Source organism: Phyllostomus hastatus, unplaced genomic scaffold (assembly GCF_019186645.2).
Source record: "Phyllostomus hastatus isolate PE091 unplaced genomic scaffold, TTU_PhHast_1.1 phas_contig_65, whole genome shotgun sequence".
NCBI classification, from domain to species: domain Eukaryota; kingdom Metazoa; phylum Chordata; class Mammalia; order Chiroptera; family Phyllostomidae; genus Phyllostomus; species Phyllostomus hastatus.
Window position 1 is genome coordinate 3,654,661 of NW_025333932.1, and position 23,549 is coordinate 3,678,209.

Below are 23,549 nucleotides of genomic sequence, written 5' to 3' on the forward strand. Positions count from 1 at the left end.
GGACAAGATACTTAAACAATACTGCAGTTTATCAAAAGACACATAAGAAATTTCAACTCTTATGTCTTTGACAGTTATAAAAATCAATATTTGGCTAAGTTATAAACTTGTTTATAATGCAATTATTTGCATAATTCTAGTAATGCTAATGACAGCTATAAGGTCAGAATAGGTTTCAAAAAAACACTAAAAACATAAAAATACATAGCCCCAATATTTACCTGTAGAATATTGTCTATTTATGACTAAATTTCAGCATTTATTATATCACCATTGCTCTAATTTAAAAATCACATCCAAAGAATAAGGCAAAACTACCTACAAAGTGGCGTATTTGTTTATTTCTCAATTTGTGAAAATGTCCTTAACTTGTTGATGTAGCAAACAAATTTCAACTCTGCTATGCAAAAGAAGAGACAATAATCTGCTTTCCAATTAACTTTAAAGTTCAATTGCACACAGGCAACATGCTATATATGAAAAAAATTCTAACTGAACTACAGGTATTAAATACTGAAAAAAGTTAACAGTTTATTATAATTTATTTTATTTAACAATCTAAGAAGTTCGCAGCCATCAGCAGTTCCAGTGCAATTTCAGGTGCAATTGGGAATTCAGGAATCTCCGTGGAGCTGTTAGTGTAGCGAACCTTGTAAGTAAAATACATGCATACTTTTGATAGCACATGTGAGGGGATCTCTCTAAAATTGACTTCATTAGTTTCATTCTCAGCAAACTGACCTATAAAAGAAAAAAAGGTATGTTCATTATGGGCTGAATTGTGTTCCTTTGAAATTCATATGTTGAAGTCCCAACCCCCCAGTATTTCAGAATGTGATTACTTGGAAATTGGGTGCTTCGTTTTTTCCTATTCAGGAAGCATTTTAAATGTGGAACGCTTCACAAATTTGCATGTCATTCTTGCACAGGGGCCATGCTATCATTCCAATTTTAGTACATGTACTGCCAAAGTGAGCAAGGAGATGGGATCTTAAAGAGCTATTACGGCAAACAGGATTATTAGCATGAACCCTAATTTAATGACTGGTCTCTTTATAAGAGACAAACAGAGGGAAGACAATGTGAAGACATAGGGAGAAGACGGCCATCTAGGAGACAAGCCTCAGGAGAATCCCACCTTGCTGGCACCACGATCTAGAATTTCTATCCTTCAGAACCACGAGAAAATAAATTTCTGTTGTATAAATTACCCAGTCCATGGTACTTTGTTATGGAAGCCCTAGCAAACTATTATGACATGAAAAAAACAAACCCAAATAGCATTAAACAAAATATCAGAGTATAAACATACAAAAAAATCTTTATTAAGACAGCACTTGAGATTCATCAAGACTGAATTTTAAAATTCTAATTCTCTCCCAAACTTTGGATAGTTAGGGGCTTTTTCCTAAGAATCTTCATGGAGGGATTCTTCAAGTGTGAGTAGGAATCAAGTTTGCATGGACCACCAAGAACCCTGTGCTATACTGGATTGCCATGTAAAAATAACTAAGAAGTGAAATACTATTTATTTTAAAAATCTTTTCAGAAGTAAATGTACTGTTTCCCCCTTTAGTTTTTAAAAATATCATGTTAACGAGATGATATCAGCAACTTCCCTTTATTTAGTAATACTTCATAAACAATTTTTAGTAATCTCTCAACATTTCTTTAGCTATATAAAGGTTTTATTATTCAGCTTTTGTTACAGAAATATTTTCTTAGCAGTCAAGCACTAGCACTATGACCTGAATATAAAGGGCAGAAAAATACACTTTCTGAGAATGTAGTATTTTAAGAGTTTTCAAATGGATATATTGGCTGGGAGGTGGGGTGGGGAAAAAGTGGAGCAGGATTCAGCAAATAATCCACAGCAATAAGATAACTTCTGGTTTGCAAATACTGAAAATTTTCTTTCTTGAACATATATATTAAATATTAGCAATAGGCACTTATTAAGTGTTTGACACTAAATATTAGGTTTTTAAAAACATTTTATTGATTATGCTATTAAAGTCCCAATTTGTCCCTCTCCTTGTGGTACCCCCATCTTCTCCAGCATCATCCACCTTAGTTCATGTCCATGGGTCATGAATGTAAGCTCTTTGGCTTCTCCATTTCCTATATGCTTCTCAACATGCCTGTTTATTTTGTACCTACCAATTTGTGCTTGTTGATCCTTGCACCTTTCCCCTCCTCATCACTCTTCTCCCTCCAAACTAATAACCCTCCAGATGATCTCCATACGTGTGATTCTGTTCCCATTCTGCTTGTTTGCTTCATTATTTGGACCCAATTATTGATAGTTGTGAGTTTGTTGCAATTTTAATGTTCATAGTTTTGATCTTGTTATATAGTTCCCTTTAGCATTTCATATAATGATGGCTTGGTGATGATGAACTCCTTTAGTTTTATCTCGTCTGGAAGCACTTTATCTGTCCTTCCATTCTAAATGATAGCTTCGTTGGACAGAGTAATCTAGGTTGTAGGTCTTTGCTTTTCATCACTTTGAATACTTCTTGCCAGTCCCTTCTAGCCTTCAAAGTATCTTTTGAGAAATCAGCTGAAAGTAAGGGAACTGCCTTTGTAGGTGAGCCTGCTTTTCCCTTGGTGGTTTTAAGATTCTCTATTTTTGAGCTTTGGCATTTTAATTATTATGTGTCTTGATGTGGTCCTCTTTGAGTTCAACTTGTTTGGGACTCTCTGTCCTTCCTCGACTTGTATGTTTATTTCCTTCACCAAATTAGGGAAGTTTTCTTTCATTGTTTTTTGAAATAAGTTTTCAATTTCTTGCTCTTCCTGTTCTCCTGGCACCCCTATGATTTGGAAGTTGGCACGTTTTAAGATGACCCAGAGGTTCCTAAGCCTATCATTTTTTTTTTGAATTCTTGTTTCTTCCTGCTGTTCTGATCAAATGCTTTTTTCCTTCCTCATGTTCCAGATTGTTGATTTGATTCTCAGCTTCATCCCCCCCATTCTTGGTTCTCTATAGATTATCCATTTTTCTACTTAATGCAACCTATATTTCTGCCTGGGTCTTTTTTATGCTGTTGCAGTACCCAATGAGTTTCTGGAGCATATTGATAAGCAGTGTTTTGAACTATGCATCTGCTGGGTTGCTTATCTCCATTTCACCTAGGTCTTTTTCTGGAGTTTTGTTCTGTTCTTTCAGTTAGACTATCTTTTTTTGTCTCCTCATTTTGGCAACCTCCCTGTGTTTGTTTCTGTAATTTAGGTAGTGCTGCTTTGACTCCCTGTATTAGTAGTGAGGCCTACTGTAGAAAAGCACACTTGCTAAGTTGCATGGGCCAGGGCCTTAGGGTAAGCAACCCATGTCACCACTCTGTTGCTCTCTGTGGGAGAGGGCTTGGAGGGGGGACAATGCTGCTATCTGGCCTCTGGAGTTTTGCACAGGAGGAAGCTTTCTCTCAGTAATTCCCCTGTTGCCAGTCACTTCACTTTCTCACCTTATGCTACTGGTGCCCTTCCAGCTGTTGCTGACTCCCTGAGAGGGCAGGTCTGCATGAGTCCCAAGTCCATTGTGGGCCCTTTAGGAGGAGACTGAGGATCCTGCAGTTTCTTCTACTACCCCAACCCCCACTGGTTTTTACAGCCAGACATTATGGGAATTTATCTTCCTGGAGCTAGAACCCTGGGCTGTGTGTGGTCTGAACTGGGGCTGGGAATCCCTTGCTCTTGAGGTATACCTGGTTTTTATTCACCACACATAGATGTGGGACTGCTGCTTCCTATCTCCATACCTCTCCACCTCCGGGCACCTCTCCGTGTCTTTGCCCCTACTCCCATCAGGATGTATGTGGCTTCTTTAAATATTGGGTTGTCGGACTTCCATACAGCTTGATTTTCCTACAGTTCTGGGTGATATCTGTTTTGTAGTCTAGTTGTATATTTTGCTATAGTTGTACTTGAAGGTGAGGTGTGTTTACCTACGCCTCCATCTTGACTGGACAAACATTATGTTTTCTTTTTGAGGTGAAATTCATATCACATAAAATCAACCATTTTGAAGTGTACATTTCACAACCCACCTATCTTGTTCTAAAACATCTTATCACCCCCAAATAAAAACCCTGTGCCCCTTAGCAATTACTCCTCATTTCCCTACCCCCAACCTGTACTTTCTATTATACCAATCTACTTTCTATCTCTATGGATTTAACTGTTCTGGATATTTCATACAAATGGAATCATAAACTTGCTGCCTTTTGTGGATGGCTTCTTTCATTTGGCATAATGTTTTAAAGGTGCATCCACACTGTAGCATGTATTAGTACTTTATTCCTCCTTATGCAAAACATCAGTTTTGGGCTGAAAGTTTGATAAAGCTCTTATTTTTATTTTTTATATCCTCACCTGATGATATACTCTTTAATTTTAGAGACAGGGTGGGTGGGGGGAAAGAAGGGTGAAGAGGGAGGGAGAGACAGACAGACAGACAGACAGAACAGACATTCATTGATCAGTTGCCTCCCATATACTCCTTGACCGGGGATCAAATCTGCAACCTATATGTGCTCTGGATTGGGGATCAAATCTGTAACTTTTTGATGTACAGGATGACTAAAGCCATTTTTAAATTAAAGGAGAACAAGCTTACAAAAAAGAAAAAATCCTTTAATTTTAATTTTTAACTAAAATTTTTGGTGTGTCCATAATTTCCCTGCTAAAGTACACCCTATTTCTGTCCAGGAGAAAATGATTCAATCCAGGAGCAAGGAATCCTGCTAGCACCCAGACGTGGGTTCCTAGGTTCCCATTAGAAGACACCAGGGCTCTTTGTAAAGGGGAAAAAAATCTTTTTTCATTCTTTTCCTCTACAGACTGTATTTCACAGTAACCAAATAGTTTTTTAAAGGAAAAGTCTAATTAATAACTGTAGAAGAAATTATGCATTTAGAAATTCAGTGTTTTGTAACCACAAATGAAGTATGCCTCAGTGGTAATCACAATGAAAGCTAAAGCCATTATACGAAAGTCTAACTGGAACACTGTTCATAGATGAATGAGCTTGATAACTCTGGTTCACTAATCAATGTTGACATTGCTAAAAGATGTGTTACAGAAGAATACAATAATACCAACTATGAAGTATTATTGCCTAGTAAAATGAACCAGCTACTAATCAAGCCTCTGGAGTTCTAATTATGAGTTTACAAGATGAAACATTAAGTCTAATCAGGATTTGGACATTGTATAAATGTCCAACCATTCAAATGAAAAAGAAAAAGAGAACCATTCAATGGGGTAAAAAATGATGTCTTCAACAAATGGTAGTGGTATGTCCACATGTAAAAGAATAATCATACAAAAATTAACTTAAAATAAAAAACATAACTGGAAGAGCTAAAACCACTGAACTCAAAAGAAAACATAGGGGTAAACTTCATGACATTGGATTTGGCAATAGATTTTTAGACAGGACTCCAAAAAAACCCCTCAAAACCCACAAAGAACAAAAAGGATAAAAGATAAACTGGGCTTTATCACATAAACTTTATTGATTAAAAGACACTATTAAATGACAACCCACAGAATGGGAGAAAATATAACCATATCATGTATCTGATAAAAATCTAGTGTCCAGAATTTATAAAAAACTCTTGCAACTCAACAATGAAAAAGACAACCCCATTAAAAAGTGGACTTGAAGAGACATTTCTCCAGAGGATACATAAACAGCCAGCAAGCACATGAAGATATATTCAACACCATTAGTCATTAGGGAAATGCTTATCAAAACCACAATGAGATACCACTTCATACCCATTAAAATGGCTGGAATAAAACAACGGCAAATAAAGGGTGTGGACAGAAAACCACATGAGGAACCCTCATACATTGCTGGTAGGAACGTAAAATGGTTCAGCCACTGTGCAAAGTTTGGCATTTCCTCTAAAAGTTAAACATAGAAATTACCGTATATTCCATAAATTCCAATCCTCAGAAAATTTTTTTCTTGAGGCAAAAAAATTACCTCAAAGAAAATGTTAAGAGCAGACATTTGGGAGGTGGTAACTTCTACAGATAAACCTTAGAAATAGGAGCACAAATCAAGAGTCCTGTGTTGAAGAAGGTGGGCATGGAAATTAACCTAGGGAAATGATCCTTCCTATTACAAATTTTTAACCAATTTGGTTTTATTGAAACTAGGGTAAATAGCTATAAATTGAATATGGCAGAAACCAACTTTTCCCCAATGCAACATAATCATGCCATATTCAAATATTTACTGTCTCTTTTAAATGTCTTATGTCACTTAACCCAACTTAAAAATACATTCATCAAACACTGAAAGTGAAGATAAATGAAGTGAAAATAAATCTTCCTACCTGGGCCACTCAACATGGCTTTTATTGTTCCTGATGTTAGTGCATGTTCCCTCTTTACAATAAATTCGTGACCATCTGAAGATATCAATTTGACATACATGGCATCAGGGCCTTCGCAGCCACCATAGGTTTTCTCTTCTCCATCTAAAGTAAAGTAGTAAAATAATTTTTGAATCACAAAATTTACTGGCAATAAATAGGTTTACCAACGTTTGAAGAACTCACACCAGAAAGATTTCTGGAGAATAACAGCGACCAAGATTTTAAAGTTTTTTAGACTTCTTATTTATTATTCTCTATACATTTTCCAATGTCAGAGTAAAGTTTACATTCAAGGATTATACTTTCAATGAAAATTTACCAGTATTTTTCAAGGAAGTATTACTAACAATATTTTTGTGACTATAGCAGCACATTCAAACTTGAAGATTACACCATGTAAGCTGAACTTCTGATGAGTCCAAATTGTAAATGTTAGGGCTTCCTTTGCTCAGGAATTTACTCTTGATCCATACAAAATTATTATGAAAATAATATACTGCTTAAATTATTGTGCAAATGAAAGTAATGAACACAAATGTCAGTCTTTAAAAATGGAAAGTAGAGGTGAGGAGACAGAGTGCCTAGATGTCACTTGCTACCAGCATACCCATTGCTGTCATGCTGCCTTCGGTTAGCTCAATTTAAACTTTCTGGGGGAGTATGTATTTTTGTATATTCCTTCAAGATCCTTCTCACATGTGTAACTTCTACAATACTGTACAGACGGAATTTTAACATTTATGGTTACCAATATCTGAAAGAAAGTTTCTTATGGCTTATTCTAAAAATTTAGGGAGCCCTAGAGAGAAGCAGAAATACTTTTAGTATTTTTTGCAAGGTAAACATTTTATATGTCTGTTGGGAAAGTTTTTAGTACCTTAAGGTACAATTTATTCACTAGTAATAAGTTTTATTTGGTACATGTTACTAATCTGTCCCCAAGAATACACAGTAAACATAAGCTGTTGATTTCAACAACTACTTTCAGTCTACTTGGACCGTTTTCCAACTTGCATTCACTGATATCAAAGGTCTACTTTTGAGAAGAAAAGCCAGCTTCTACTAGTTGAAATACTTACCTGTTATTTTCTTATGAAACTTACCCATTATGTTCTTATGAAATTCTACTTCACTTCCACAGGAAGTTTAGCAGTTTCCTGAAAATATAACAATGCTATATTAAGACTAATGCTGAAATAACATGTTTTCACTATTATTTAGTATGTCTTTGGTGTTACAAGTCTCTCTGTCTCTCAAGTGAGAAATTCCAAGCCATGCCATAAACAGCATCAAGTTTCTGAACACCTCAGACAATAAAGTTGAGATACAGATTTACTGTTTTATCTTCCTTTAAGGTAACTATTGTGACAATAATTTAAAAATACAGATGCTTTTTAGTAGGACCTAGACTGAACTTTAAGAGATCCTTGGCCTTAATCATTTTCCTATATACACTGTTCAACGTGATACTGGTAGACACTGAAACAAATATTTGCTGAATGAATGACAACTTGATAAATACAAGAATATGAAGTAGCTCTCATGAGAATGAAAAAAACAAACAAACAAACAAAAAAAACCTTGCACTCTTCTTATGTAAATGTGTACATCTGTAATACATTTTACTGTTTCATCCCTTCTGCATATTGGCTACCAAAGTTCGGAAATTTAACAGTAGAGTGGTAAAAATGTATACTTTTTAAAGAAATCTTAAATTTTAAAAATAAGGTGATTGCTAAATGAAAAGGGTTCATGTTTTCAGTAATTTGTATTTTAACCTTTTTTCAAAGAAGGATTTTATTAATACCAATATTATTTTTATGCCATTATGAGGCAAACAGCATGCCCTCATTATCCTTTTCTCTAAGAAATTCCTGATCAATATTTTAATTCTACCCTTAAGAGAAAGGTCAATAAAATGAACCACATTTTAAAGCAAGAAAGGAACTTGGAGATAACCTATGTCATCCCTCACCTTAAAACATAAAGAAGATGAATGACTTGTTCCACATAGAATTGTAGTGAGAGCAGAAATCAAATTTATTAGTCTGGTACACTTGCTAAGCACTGAAAGATATTTAAAGTATCATTTCTTTTTTTTTTTTAAATATTTTATTTATTTATTTTTAGAGAGGGAAGGGGGGGAGAGAGAGAGAGAGAGAGAGAGAGAGAGAGAGAGAGAGAGAGAGAGAGAGAGAGAGAGAGAGAAACATCAATGTGCGGTTGCTGGGGGTCATGGCCTGCAACCCAGGCATGTGCCCTGACCGGGAATCGAACCTGCGACACTTTGGTTTGCAGCCCGCGCTCAATCCACTGAGCTACGCCAGCCAGGGCTAAAGTATCATTTCTAATGTGGGGTTAGGGCAGCAATGCCAATATAACATTATTACCAAAAATTTGAGGGCCCTGTTAAGTGGTGAACATTGGATTAAATGCCTTATATTCATTATCTTATTTTATAATGACACTTTCACAAGGGAATTATTGAACCAATTTTAAATATTTCTTTACTTATTTTTAGAGAAAGGGGAAAAGGGGTAGAAAGAGAGGCAGAGAAACATCAATTTGTTGCCTTTTGCACTCAAGACCCAACCTGGAACCTGGCCTACAACCCAGGCATGTGCCTTGACTAGGAATCAAACCAGTGACCCTTTCCCAGGCAGCAAGTACAGTACTCAATCCACTGAGCGGCACCAGCCAGGGCTGCTCCCATTTTAAAGATGAAGAAACACTCAGAGGCTGCTACTTGCTCAAGGCTTCTACAGTTTAAATGGCAGCTCAAGGATTTAAACCTAGCTAGGTAGGTTTTATAGGCCAAATCCCCTCTATTTCCATACTGTCAAGGTTAAAAAATTCTGGCTCCAGTTGAAACTTCTTATCCACAACTGCTGAGAGCTGCTGATATATTTCCTTAAAACCTTGTCTAAAATTTAAAAACACTACTATGTCATTTTATGATAATAATGGTAGGCAATTAAAAATTCATCAGTAACTACTTTCTTCTGTTCATACTGCTTTGTAATCATTCTTCTAAAACACAAACAAAACAAAAAAGGACAAAATGCTAGGAAAGCCAGAAGAACAAGAATTTCAAGTGCCAACTTTTCTGTCTGCGAAATTTTCAGAGCAAAATATCTAAATGTTTAGTTAACTAGCAGTAGCTAGGCAACCACGCAAAGTCAAATCATAGAAGCCCTCTGGGTAGCAACAGTTTCTCCACAGACTTCTTAATATAGTAAATCAATTCCACCATTTATACAAGGGTTAAAGGGGGAGGGGGAACATTCCCATCACTAATAAAGAAAGAGTATATCAACAGCAAGAATTAAGGGCAAATACTAAATCTGAGGTAGAAGCTAAAAATATTTAAAATATGATTAAATTTGGACTTAACCCACAAATTACCTATAGAATCTAAATTTGAGGTGGCAAAAATCTGTTTGAACATTTGAGCATCTATTTCATAACTGAGCTGAATTCTAGAAATGTGAATTAGGCAGGTAAAAGCAACTGGTCGAGGAGCATGTGCTGAGAGCAGGTTTAGGTAGAAGACAAAGTGTAACAGAGGCCTGACTGAGATGTCACTGTACCCTCAAAAAGTATTACATATAAACATTAGTCTTTTAAGGTCTTTAAATTTTTTTGGTAACAAATAGGAATTCCAGGTAAGCCTAGGGCCTACACTGAAATCAGTTTTGAATCTAGTATCATTGAACACTGAAAAGATCTTTGAACAGCCTATCCTATATCTGATTTGAAATTTTCATCTATTTATTGCTACATGGATTTTTAGATTATATTTTGTTCCATCAACCTTTGTATACCTGACAAACATCCCCAGTTTTAATTACAATAGCATTATAAACATGTTTTGCTATACGATTAGGCAATTCCCTTTCTGTTATTACACATTTCTTGTTAGGTCTACTTTTAGATACAGTTTTCCTATTATACTTTCTGAAAGGTTATTGCTGGAGTGTTAAAAAAAGCTTTTAAATTCAGTAAGTTTATCTTGTATCCCTCCACCTTTGCTGAACTCTGATAATATATCCAAGTTTCTGGTTAATTTGCTCAAATTATTTAAGTAGGATTATAGTAACAACCACAAATAAATCTATTCTTTGTATCTTTTTTTTACATTGCATATTTACAAAGAAAAAAATGTTAGATGTCTCATGTCACTCACAAATATACTGCAGATTAAAGTACCAAATGTAAAAACACCACTCAGGAAAAACAGATGAAAAAATACGAATGGCTCATAGACCTGTAAAAGAAATGCTTGGTCTCAATGGTAATCAGTAAAATGTAAACAAATATTCAACTTGCTAAGAATCGGTGTTGAAGGGAAGGGGAAACGGATGATACCAAATAAAAGGCACAACAGTTGTGGAAGGCAGCTACAGAATTGTTAAGAGACCAATTCTTCTTGGTATCTACTTTAGAGAAACCCTGGCATTGTGTCCAAAGGCAAGTAGGTTCTTTACAATAGTATGTGTACAAGTGAAAAACTGAAAATACCTTAAAAGGTTCACCAATTAAAGAATGAGCTAAATAAAAAACAGTATATCTGTACTTATAAAATAAAATATTATGAGGAAGCCCCAGCTGGTGTAGCTCAGTAGATTGAGCGCGGGCTGCGAACCAAAGTGTCGCAGGTTCGATTCCCAGTCAGGGTACATGCCTGGGTTGCAGGCCATGACCCCCAGCAACCGCACATTGATGTGTCTGTCTGTCTGTCTGTCTCTCTCTCTCTCTCTCCCCCCCTTCCCTCTCTAAAAATAAATAAATAATTAAAAAATAAAATAAAATATTATGAGGCAGTGAAAAATTAAAAAAGTTAAATCTGTATTTGCTATGACATAAAAATACCAAAATAAAATTTTATTTTATTTTCTGCTGTGGCCTGAAGTGGTACGGGTTGGATTCTCAGCCAGGGCACATACCCAGGTTACCAGCATGGGCTCTAGTCAGGGTCTATTACTTTGGAATCATTAAGCCATACAGTCAAAGAAATTTGCTATTAAAATGGCCTGATGAAGTTAGATGTCACTGCATCAGTTCCAGTGCTGCCTGAGTACCCCAACGAGGGACTGAAGCTGCAACCCAGCTATGTGTCCTGACCAAGAATTGGGCCCATGACCCTTCAGTTTATGGGACAATGCTCCAACCATCTGAGTCACACTGGTCACAGCAACATTGAAGACAATTTTAAATTAAGTTGTTTAAACCGGCAGAAGGCCAGCTTGAAAAAAACTGAAAAAGAAGCTGAATTAAGATCCAGGTCAAGATGAAGACAATAGGTAACCACACTTCACCTTCATGCACAACTTCAGCAAAAATTACAACTAGACTATAAAACAAGTATCACCCAGATTCGTCAGAAAATCAGTATGCATGGAAGTCCAACAACCAAGGATTTAAAAGAAGCCACATTCATCCAGATGGGTGAGTTTCCTACCACAGGCCACACTACTAAGACGGAGTTAAAGGAGCTCTACCTGATACACAGAAACAAACACAGGGAGGCTGCCAAAATGAGAAGACAAAGAAATACGGCCCAAATAAAAGAACAGAACAAAGCTCCAGAATAAGAACTAAATGACATGGAGATAAGCAACAGTTCAAAACACTGCTATCAGGATGCTCCAGAAACTCACTGTGTAATGTAACAGCATAAAAAAGACCCAGGGAGAAATACAGGTTGCATTAAGTTAAATAAAGGAAAATCTACAGGGAACCAACAGTAGAGGGGTTGAAGCTGAGAATCAAATCAACAATCTAGAACATAAGAAAGAAAAAAGCATTCAATCAGAACAGTAAAAAAGAAAAAAAATAAAAAAAAATAAAAAATAAAAAAAACCAAACAAACCCCGAAGCTAGAATAGGGAGCCTCTGAGATGACTCCAAATGTACCAAAATCCGAACCACTGGGGTGCCAGAAGAGGAAAAGCAAGAAATCGAAAACTAAAAAAGTAAAAGGGGAAGAAAATGTTCCTAATTTGGTGAAGGAAATAAACAAACAAGTCGAGGAAGGACAGAGAGTCCCAAACAAGTTGGACCCAAAGAGGACCATGACAAGACACATCATAATTAAAATGCCAAAGTTTAAAGAGAAAGTCTTAAAAGCAGCAAGAGAAAAGCAGACACTTACCTACAAGGGAAGTTCCCTTAAGATTCTCAGCTGATTTCTCAAAAGATACTTTGAGTACTGGCAAGAAGTACTCAAAGTCATGAAAAAAGCAAAGACCTACAACCTAGATTACTCTATCCAGCAAAGCTATCATTTAGAATAGAAGGACAGATAAAGTGCTTCCCAGACAAGGTAAAACTAAAGGAGTTCATCATCACCAAGCCATTATTATATGAAATGTTAAAGGGAACTATATAAGAAAAAGATAAGAACTATGAACATGAAAGTAAAACAAATTCACAACTATCGACAACTGAATCTAAAAAACAAACTAAGCAAACAAGCAGAACAGGAACAGAATCATAGAAGTCATTTGAAGGGTTATCAGCTGGGAGGGGGAAGAGGGGAGAATGAAAGAAAAGGTGCAGGGATTAATACAAATTGGTTACATAATAGACAGACTGATGTTAAGAACCCTATAGGAAATGGAGTGGCCAAAGAACTTATATGCATGACCCATGGACATGACCAATAAAGGAGGGGATTGCTGGAGGGAATAGGGGTACCTGGCAGAGGGGCGCAAAGCAGGAAAAATTGGGACAACTTTAATAGCATAATCAATTAAATATACTTTAAAAATTTATTTTATTTTTACCCTCACTTGAGGACATGCTTATTGATTGGGGAAATGAGGGAGAGAGGGAGAGAAACATTGATTGGTTGTCTCGTACACACCCTGAATGGGACAGGACATAAACCTCAACCTAGGCATGTACCCTGATTGGGAATCAAACCGGACCTTTTGGTTCATAGGACAACGTTCAATCAACTGAGCCTCACCAGCCAGGGCTAACCCTTTTTTTTCTTAATTTTGTTTTTCAATTACAGTTTACATTTAACATTATTTTGTAAAAGTTTCAGGTGTACAGCGCAGTGGTTAGGCAATCATATACTTTACAAAGAGTTCTCCCCACCCCCAATATTTCTAGTACCCAGCTGGCACCATACAGAGGTATTACATTATTATTAATTGTATTCCCTATGCTGTACTTTACCTCCCCATGCCAAGATAAACTGTTCATTTCTTAAGTTATTTTTATTTTCAATTAGGGTTGACTATACATTGTATTAGCCAGTGATTAGCCATTACATAATTTATTAAGCAATCATTCTGATATAACTTGTACCTATCTGACACCATACATAGTTTAATATCAGACTATTATCAACTATATTCCCTATGCTGTATTTTAGATCCCTGTGACTCTTCTGTAACAACCAATTTGTCCTTCTTAATCCCCTCACCTTTTGGCCTAATCCCCCAACTCCCTCCCATCTGGCAGTCACTGTGAAACTTCATTTTTTAAAAAGCAGTCTAGAATGACACATACAGTTTGATGCCATTCTGTAAAATAAGTGACTTCTTGCCTATTGATCATGTTTCCTGCAGATAAATAAATGCATAACAACACATGTTCCAAAGTGTAAATAACTAGAAAACTATGATTTAAAGCTTATTTTAAAAAAGCAACAAATAAGCATGCAGAACCAAGCAGCAAATGAAGGGAACGATGGTCAGTCAGCCTGATGATTATTAACTATATGTAATATGATTAATTGGAAAACAAAGTAAATTATATTAACCAAAAATTAACTAATGTTCAGGCTATTTGAAGAGGTTTGGCCACATAAAAGAAATTGACAGAAGTTAGGACACAATTCCAATCTACAAAAAGACATCAAAATATCCTGCCTAGCATGTGCTTATAGTGTCACTGATTTCATGTTTCTGAGGAGAGGTTTAAATGTCCAGAATGTCTCATAATGATCCCGCTATATTTAACTCTTAGGTAAACTGTCTTAGTATTAATACTCGTAGCAAACAGTATCCTTTCTCAGGTTTTCCTCCACTGTACAATTCATAGTTTTCTCCACTATTAACTACAAATGTTTCACAGAAGCCTTATAAGCATGTCTTTTTAGATCTGTCACCAATTACTGGTAGTTGTAAGTTTTCCAAGGCAGGAAGGTTCTTTCTTTGTCACCCACATATCTAGCACACAATGGTAATTATGTGGTAATGTTAACAGAGTAAAGTTCATATAATAATGTACCTGCCACACAGTATTTTCCTCAGCTTTCCAACAAAATAGTTCTTCAATGGCACCATGCTTTTGACCAAGGTTGATTCTTTTCCTATTTTTCCTTGATTATGGCCTCTAACAAACTGAAACTTTCAGATAACCACAATAAAAACTGTTCTTTCTCAGAAACATCTATTGAAGTGTACTGAAATATTATGGGTCATATTGGAGGAATAAAGTGCCCAAGAAAGGGCAAAGTATTCCACCTTTCATAACAGAATTAAGTCTGAATTCTAATTCTTTTTTTTAAGACATATACCAGGATCAACCATTCTTTCTCTATATTCTAGGTATTTTCCTCCTTTTTAAAAAAAATATTTTATTTATTTATTTTTAGAGAGATGGGGAGAGGAGGAGAAAGAGAGGCAGAGAAACATCAGTGTGTGGTTGTGTTTCATACGGCCCCCACTAGAGACCTGGCCCGCAACCCAGGCATGTGCCCTGATTGGGAGTTGAACCCTTTGATTTGCAGCTTGTGCTCAATCCACTGAGCTATACCAGCCAGGGCTGAATTCTAATTTTTTTTTTTTTTAAAGATTTTATTTATTTATTTATTTTTTTTAGAGAGGGAACGGAGGGATAAAGAGAGAGAGAGAAACATCAATGTGCAGTTGCTGGGAGTCATGGCCTGCAACCCAGGCATGTACCCCGATTGGGAATCGAACCTGCGACACTTTGGTTCGCAGCCTGCACTCAATCCACTGAGCTACGCCAGCCAGGGCATGACTGCGCTTCTTGAATTCTAATTCTTAAAACAATTATATTTTAAAGACTTCCAGGGCATAGACACATTATGAAATTATAACCAAAACATCAGTCTCACAATTCTTCACACATACATAAATTGTTAGTTATAAAATAAGTGTAAAAAACATGTATTCCTGTACATGATTTCTGGAATTTCAAGTTTCCTACAACTAACTTAGTTATCTTCACATTTCTATCTTGAGACTCAAATAAGTTAGGTGATAAGACTTGTTTCTTCACCTCCTAAGTTAAAAAAAAAAGGGGGGGGGGCTAAATTGTGTTTTAAGTTCCTCCCAACTCCACCATTTCATGACTGAACTCACTAGTAATTCATCTTCCCTCTACAACAAATGCCTGGAATTCCCAATTTCCCATCTTTATTAAACAGAACCACTTCCACATAGCATATAGCTTTCCAGCTCCTGTGTTGTGTTCCTACTGAGTATATCTCACCCCTGTAAACTATATAATCTCCCTTATGATCTCCAAACTTCTTTGTTTGGTTAAAAGTATGAGCAAATAGTCTCACTATATACTGTATACTTAAGTATAGATTCTTACATTATAAAATGACTTAAAAGAACCTTTAAAATATTGGGCTAAAAATAAATATAAAAGAATAAACATTTTTTTAAAAAAGGTTTTGTTTATTTATTTTCAGAGAGGGAAGGGAGGGAGAAAGAGAGAGAGAAACATTGATGTGTGGTTGCTGGGGGCCGTGGCCTGCAACCCAGGCATGTGCCCTGACTGGGAATCGAACCTGCGACACTTTGGTTCGCAGCCCAAGCTCAATCCACTGAGCTACGCCAGCCAGGGCTAGAATAAACATTTAGAGCAAGCCAATTAAAATGGATTAAGACATTACCAGTGTAAATGCAAAGATTTTCAGGTTTTCTAGCACTGAAAAATATACAAAAACCCTGCAAAACAAGACTTTTATAAGACAAACTAATACTACTTTAGAACTTGATATATAAGGCCGATTATAACTTCTGATTACAAACTACTGCCTAATTATATTACAAAATTATCATAAGGTAATGTAACTGGCACCTCCATTTGAAGTTTATATATATATATATTTATATATACTATATTTTTTGGAATAGAAGACAATTATTTTTGTTTTCTTATATTTATTTGTTTAACCTGCTATTAAACAGTTCATCAGGATTGGCACCACCCACGTCTCATTGTCCTTATATCCCTACCTCCCTGCCCTTTCTAATTTACCCACCCAAATTCCAACCCTGCCAAACCCAATTCTCTGTCTAGCTCAGGCCTCAAAGAACTGAATATAGCTGGAGAAAAGACACAACCATATTGGCTGATCTTAATTTTAATTTCATGCCCATATCCTTTAAATAAGTACTTGGATCCTCCTAGCAAACTGGCTTTCCTACTCTGAGAAAATTTACAACTTCTTCGAAACCTCCAATACCCCTCTCTTCCCTGCCCTGACCACTTATTTTATCAAGAAAATGGAAATAGCCCTGGCTGGCATAGCTCAGTGGATTGAATGTGGACTGTGAATCAGGCATCACAGGTTCGATTCCCAGTCAGGGCACATGCCTAGGTTGCAGGCCATGACCCCCAGCAACCACATATTGATGTTTCTCCCTCTCTCTCTCTCTCCCTCCCTTTCCTCTCTAAAAATAAATAAATAAATAATCTTTAAAAAAAAAAAAGGAAACAATCACTAAGCCTTGTCTTTCCTCTTTCATCCTACCTGCATGTACAATGGGGGACCCAACCCCCTCCCCAGAATTTAATTATAAAATTTGTGTATGTCTTCTTACACTTTTAAACTTCAGTCACTTTCAAAGTACTCTCCATTTGATGCAACACACCTATCAAGACTTCCTACTGCTCAAAACAATTTTTGAACTTTGGATTTTGATGCCTTTTAGAGCTTCTGCCATTTTTTGTTTCACCTCTTCCACATCAGCAAAAACGTTTCCCTTTGAGGACTTTTTTTCATTCAGGAAACAAACAAAGAATTTGCTTGGGGTGAGACTGGGTGAACTGGGAGAGTGGGGCACGAGGGTCATGCCGTTTTTGGGCAAAAAAACAAACTGCTGAACACTCAGCAGTATGGGCAGGTGTGCTTGTAAATTACCCATCATAGAATTCACTTAAGTGGAACACAGTCTCTTGCAACAATGCCAACTGGCATACTGATTACAAATGGGTTCCTAGAACACTCACCTAGTGGGGGAAGCCTTCAAGGGACCCACCCTGCAGAAGATAATTCTAGTTTTTGGGGTCCCCCTCCCCTGTATACCATATACTGTCTACCCACTTGTTTCAAAAGTAAAGTAGAAACCATCCTTCTATCCAAGGCCAACCTTTCCATGTAAGGACATTTATCCAAAGATTCTCTTGCCATTATCCCTAACAACTTATAAAAATGCTGTAATATCCCTATAATTCATTTCTCCTTAACCCACTCCGATCACTTTTGGCCCAGGAGCTCATTCAAAGGGCTCATCAAATTTCAACTACTTTACTTGGTCACATGATCAATTTTTAATCCTCTTATTTGGACCAGGGTTTTGCAGTAGACTTACTGCCTCCTTCCTTAAGTTTCCTACTTTTAGTATTATTGATGTTACACTTTTCTGCTTCCATCACTGTTTGCTTTTCTGACCAGAGTGCTCCCAGTCACCTCCCTCTTCTACATTAACACTCTCTACTTGATGTCCTCCAGTCCAAAGATTTAAAATATTACTTGTAAAGTTTGACTCCCAAGTTATCTCTTTAGCCAGACATATGCCCTGAGAAACAGTAGTCCAAATCCAACTTGGCTACTGCACATGTTCTGAGCTGAATACTAGTTATCAAACTCAGTACATCCTTTAAAGAGCTCCTGATTTATTCCTCAGAAACCAGTGCACCCTCGCCAGCCTTCCTAATTTTAGTTCACCCAGGTGCTTGGGCAAAACAATTGATTTCTCAAAAAAAAAAAAAAAAAAAAAAATTTTTTTTTTGTTGTTTGTCTGTTTTAGTCCCAGGCATGAAAGTAAGGTCCACTTGGCTCCATCTTAAAATTACATTCTAAACCAAACCACTTCTCACTAACTTACAACTTAACACCTCTAGTTTAAGCCACCATTTCTCAACTGGACTATAATTGAGCCTCTTTAGGAGCTGGTTTCCCCACTTTCTCCAACTTGGTCTATTCTCCACCTAGAAACTAGACATCAAAAGTATAAATCAGTTGTCACTCCCATGCAAAATCCTCTAATGGCTTCTCATTACAGACAGAAAAATGATCATCAAGGTCCATCTTATTTAGATCTTGTTAATCACCCAGAACTCATCTCCCATGACTTTCCTTCACTATGTACCAGCCACATTGGTGTCCTTATAATAGGTCAGGTTCATTTCTCCCATGAGGTTGCATTTGCAGTTAATGCTATCTAAAATTTCTTCCTGCATATTTTCCTCATCATTGTGGTCTTCAGGCAAAACATCAGCTCCTCAGAGAGGCAGATCTTTTTTGTTCACATCCCAATCAAAATTAGACAACCCCAACCTACTCACTCTGACTTAATCTAACTCTAATCTTGCTATATTTTCTTCACATTCATCACCACCTGAAACTGTTATTTGCATACTTTCTGGGTATCCTCTCTTTCTTCAAGTTCCAAGAGGGCAGGACGATACAATGGCATATAGTGGATGCTCAATAAATATTTCTCTAATGAATGGGACCATTGTTTTTTTAATAACCAAGGCTTTAAATTTCAGGCATCACTGGTGGGCATTTTTGATATTAGTTTGATAAATGTTTAGCACAGGTTAGCTAAAATGCATTAATTTTCCGGATTATTTTCTAGTACTGAAAAATATACCCTCAAAAACTCCAAACAGCATTTTATAAGACATAAATTATTATTATTTTAGAACTTGATATATAAGCCTGCATAACTTCTGACTACAAATTACTGCCTTATTACAAAATTATCATAAATGCAATTGGCGTCCTTAAATTTAAATTTACATACGCTTATGTACATGTGTTTTGGAGTGGCACATAGTAAGTCTCATAAATAAGGAAAAAAGGAGAGCCATTTAAAAAATAAGTTTGAAGCCCAAAACACTGGCAATAAACAATAACATCCACTATGACTGGAACCATAGCAGTATCCTTCCCATTGTATTTCCAGAATGAATGAACCCACGTGTAAATTGGTTAACTGATGTAAACGAGGTTAGAGATTTATCATTTTAGTCCACTCAACAGAAAACAACTACATGGGGACCAAAAAGCAAATTTGGCAGTCTGAAAATGAGCTTTTAAAGCCTCTAAAGGATTTCAGTTGTTTTCTACACTGAAGGCGATGCAGAGTAGAAATGTTGACAGTTATGACACGAACTCCACAGCTACAGGTTACTAAAGAGGTTTTAATTTCATAAAGAAACTCAGGGACCACTGCACTTGGCACTAGATACCTCCTTTTAGGTAAGACTGGCAGGTAGATGCGCGACAGCCTGAAACCACTAAGTCGGCCAGAGTGGCCCAGTAAGTTGCCCACAAGGTAAACTTCTCGGGGTCTCACAGCTGGAAAGAGCGAGGCCCTCTAATATCACTGGGGACTGCTTCCAAGAAAAGAACGAATTTTAGTGTATGTGAGAAAAGGAAAAATAAAAAGCCACAGAGCTGCCATGTCCTAACTCCACCTTCCGCGTGCTCAGCCCACAGATGGCCCAGTCTCCCGGCCGCCGCCCCTCCTTCCACTCGTTTCCTAGCCCACCGAACAGCGCCGGGAAAGGTCCGGCCGTCCTCTTCTCCCCTCCCCCAAACCAGAGGCAGAGGAGGCCCGAGAAGGTTGGGAGCTTCCGTTCCTTCCCCGCCCAAATGGGAAGAGGTGGGCAGTGGGGAAACGAGCGCGCCCCATACGAGCCCCTGTCGTCCTTCCTGAGGACCCAGAGCTCCGTTCCCACCTAAACTCGAGACTCACCAGTTAGCACCGCAGCCACTGCACCAGGTCCCCACACACCGCCACAGCCCCCACTCCAGGGCCGCCCCCCCACCCCAGAAGCCTGCTGCCGTTCGTTCCGGGGCAGTTGGAGGAATTACTTCCGCTGGGTCACGGACGCTTTTTCTCCCCCCGCCCCCAACACGCGAGAGATTAGTATCTGCTAAGGCACTGCACCGAGAGTGTCGCCCGCTTCCGTCCACAGGAAGTGCACAGCGCCCCCTAACCTCAATGCCGCACTACCCCAGGCCAGTGTCGAGGATCAGCAATCACTGGTAAGTCTCAACCAATGTGATACTAGGTCTTCTGATTCCCAGTATGCAGCGCCGACCCTGATCCTAACTCTTTAGGGGTGGTATCCTCAGAGACAGGCTGGGGGGGGGGGGCCCCCGAGGCCGCACTGCATCCTGGGGTTTGTAGTTTCTCCGGCCGATCCGTCGGGTTTGGTCGAGGCAGTAGTGCATCCTGGGACATGTAGTTTCTCATGCTGGGTTAGGGTTTGGGCGATTTTAGAAGTTGTCCCTGTCTCTCATTTGCGGGTGCGCCTGGAAGTTGGAGACTCTCTGCAGAAGAAAGATCGAAAGGTGGGAGTGCGGTTTCTATGCTAATGAGATCGTGTTTTTTAGGAAGCAACATCCTTGGAGAAGTTGCAGTGTGTATTTGAAGAGCTTCTCAACTGCTGGCGCAATAGCCTGGCCTCATTTCCTCTCTTTCCGGTACCGTTCGGTGTTTTCCGAAAATTGCCCCTCCCCTCCGTCCCCTCCCATCCCCGAAGTTGCTCACGCTTTAGGATTCAGAGATCCTTCACAGCAATTCAGGCCTGTGGAGCCGGCACTGAGTTCTGAGACCATCTTTGTTACTCCATGTCCCCTCTGCCCCCGCACCCTTTCTTGCTATCTCTCGACCCACCTATCCTTTTTACTTGCTTTTCTGTGGTTAACATCAGGCACCCTTCCAGGAAGGCTGAAAGAGCTGAAATTCACCCTTTTTAGAGAACTGTTGCACGTAGGAAAAGTAGGGCCAAAAAGCTCACCATCGCGTTACTCAACTAAGCACTGTCGCGCCATAAAGGGAAACAGATACAGATGATCCAAAGCTTGTGGACCTGAATAATGAGTTTTGTCTGGAAGATATTTTTCGTTGATTTGGCAGATAAGCTGTATTGCTTTTTACCGAAAAACTTTCCTGGGTTAATTTATCAAAGTCTTTGCAAAAACTGTTGAACTTTTTTGGTTGTAATGGTACTCAGAGTTTGGAGGGGAGGAGACGCAGTGGCGTGAGAGGAGGAGGCTGTGAGCCCATTTTCAGACTTTTTCTTCTTTACGCCTGAAGTGTCTTTTTCTCTTCTATCTTGCCCCTTTTTTGCCCGCTACATTATCACCCTATAAAGGATGATAGTAATCTAGAGAATGGTAAAATTTTCCAGGTGATGATACCGAAGCTAGCCAAAGCCAGACTTAAGGTTAGAATCTAGGGTAAGACTTTTTTTTTGTGCAAAATTTTATTTTATTTAAAAATATTTATGTAATCAATGTACATGTTTACTACAAAAATGCAGAAATTGCAGGTAAGTTTGTTTTTTCCATGACCTTTTACACAGATCATGCACTTGATTGTTCTGATGTGTAGCTTGTGTTGTTGACAGAAGCCATTGTCAGGATAGAATATGGAGAGAGAGAATGGTTTCCTATAGGCAAAGGTGTCAGACACGGGTGCATTCTGTCTCCCTATTAGTTTAATCTTTATACAGAACATATTATATGAAAATGTGGGCTAGACCCAGAGGAAGGAGGAGTGAAAATTGGTAAAAGAAATATCAGTAACTTAAGATATGCAGATGACACCATCTTACTGGTAGAAAGTAGCAGCTATTTGAAATGACTTTTGTTAATGGTGAAAAAAGAAAGTGCCAGAATTGGACTGCATTTGAACATCAAGAAGACAGAAAAAATACACAACTTAGACCACAAAAACATTGAAATTGTTAAAGATTTACCTTGGTTCTCTCATCAATTCAAATGGAGACTGCAATCAAGAAATCAAGACAAGGCTAAGACTTGAAAGGGCAGCAATGGAAGAATTTTGCAAGATTGCCAAGAGCAAAGATTTGTGATTAGAGACCAAGGCCAGGACCATCCACACCCTCATAGTCTCCTATGTACAGATGTGAAGTTGGACAGTGAAGATGGCTGACAGGAAAAAAATTGTTTGGTTTGAAACATGGTGTTGGAGGAGATCTCTATGAATATTCAAAGTTGCCAAAAAGATGAACAAGTGTGTCTTAGAAAAAATTAAGCCTGAAACATTGCTGGAGGCAATAGACAAAACTGAAGCTGTCCTACTTTGGGCACATCAGGAAAAGATATGGTTCTCTGAAAAAGATAATAATGCTGGGAAAAATAGAAGGTGGCAGGAAAAGAGGAAGACCAAATATGAAATGGATTGATTCCATAAAAGAAGCCATAGGCATGAGTCTATAGGAGCTGAGCAGGGCTGTTGAGGACAGGACATTGTGGATGTCACTTATTCATGGGATTGCCAGGAGTCAGAGCTGCCTCAACAGCATGTAACACGCTATATATATGGTTCTGCTTACTATTCACTTTCCAACTCAACAAATCTCAAAAACCCAAACTTCTGTAACCAAAATCTCCACAAGCATAATTTTAAATGTATAGAATTGCATTGCTTAAATGTACCATGATTCACTTAAGTATTTCCTTAATGTTGGCTATTTACCTTATTTCCATTTCTAAATCATTTTAAGTAATGCTGAGTTCAGTATCTCTGTCTGAAGACATCTTCAACCATGTTTCTGATTATTTGTTTGGAATATGAACATTTAAAAAATGTTGACAATTTATTGACAGATTTTTTTTTCTAGAAAGAGTCTCCTAGTATATGCTTTAAAGCAGTAATATATAAAGAAGTTTTTATGGTTCTTAGCAATATATTAACTTTATCAAAATCTTTTTTTTTCCATCATGCCATTCTGCCCTTTTAGTCACCTTAAAGGATGGAAAGGGGTTGGTGGATGGGGAGGAAAGATAGGTAAAAAACAAACAAAAATTACATACAGTAATAAGAGCCATATAGTCTACAAGTAGCACCCATTTTCGATTTTTCTATCATCCTCCATTTTTAAAGG

At 37.7% G+C, this 23,549-nt stretch overlaps 1 protein-coding gene and 1 pseudogene across 1 annotated transcript; both read right to left on the reverse strand.

Moving 5' to 3' along the window:
• Positions 1 to 315: 315 nt before the first annotated feature.
• On the reverse strand, positions 316 to 20,514 carry ELOC (elongin C). The gene is made up of 4 exons (XM_045849445.1): positions 20,384 to 20,514; positions 7,496 to 7,549; positions 6,351 to 6,494; positions 316 to 741 (listed from the first exon to the last, which is right to left on the reverse strand). Exons 2-4 carry the CDS (start codon positions 7,497 to 7,499, stop codon positions 551 to 553), a joined length of 339 nt encoding a protein of 112 aa, XP_045705401.1. The 5' UTR covers positions 7,500 to 7,549; positions 20,384 to 20,514; the 3' UTR covers positions 316 to 550.
• LOC123825874 lies at positions 885 to 979 on the reverse strand (annotated as a pseudogene).
• Positions 20,515 to 23,549: the final 3,035 nt, after the last annotated feature.

Bases quoted from the DNA above. Each gene is read 5' to 3' on its own strand.
- ELOC (XM_045849445.1), bottom strand. The intron at 742-6,350 runs GTAGGAAGATTT...TTTCTTTTATAG, and splicing joins AGCCATGTTGAGTGGCCCAG to GTCAGTTTGCTGAGAATGAA.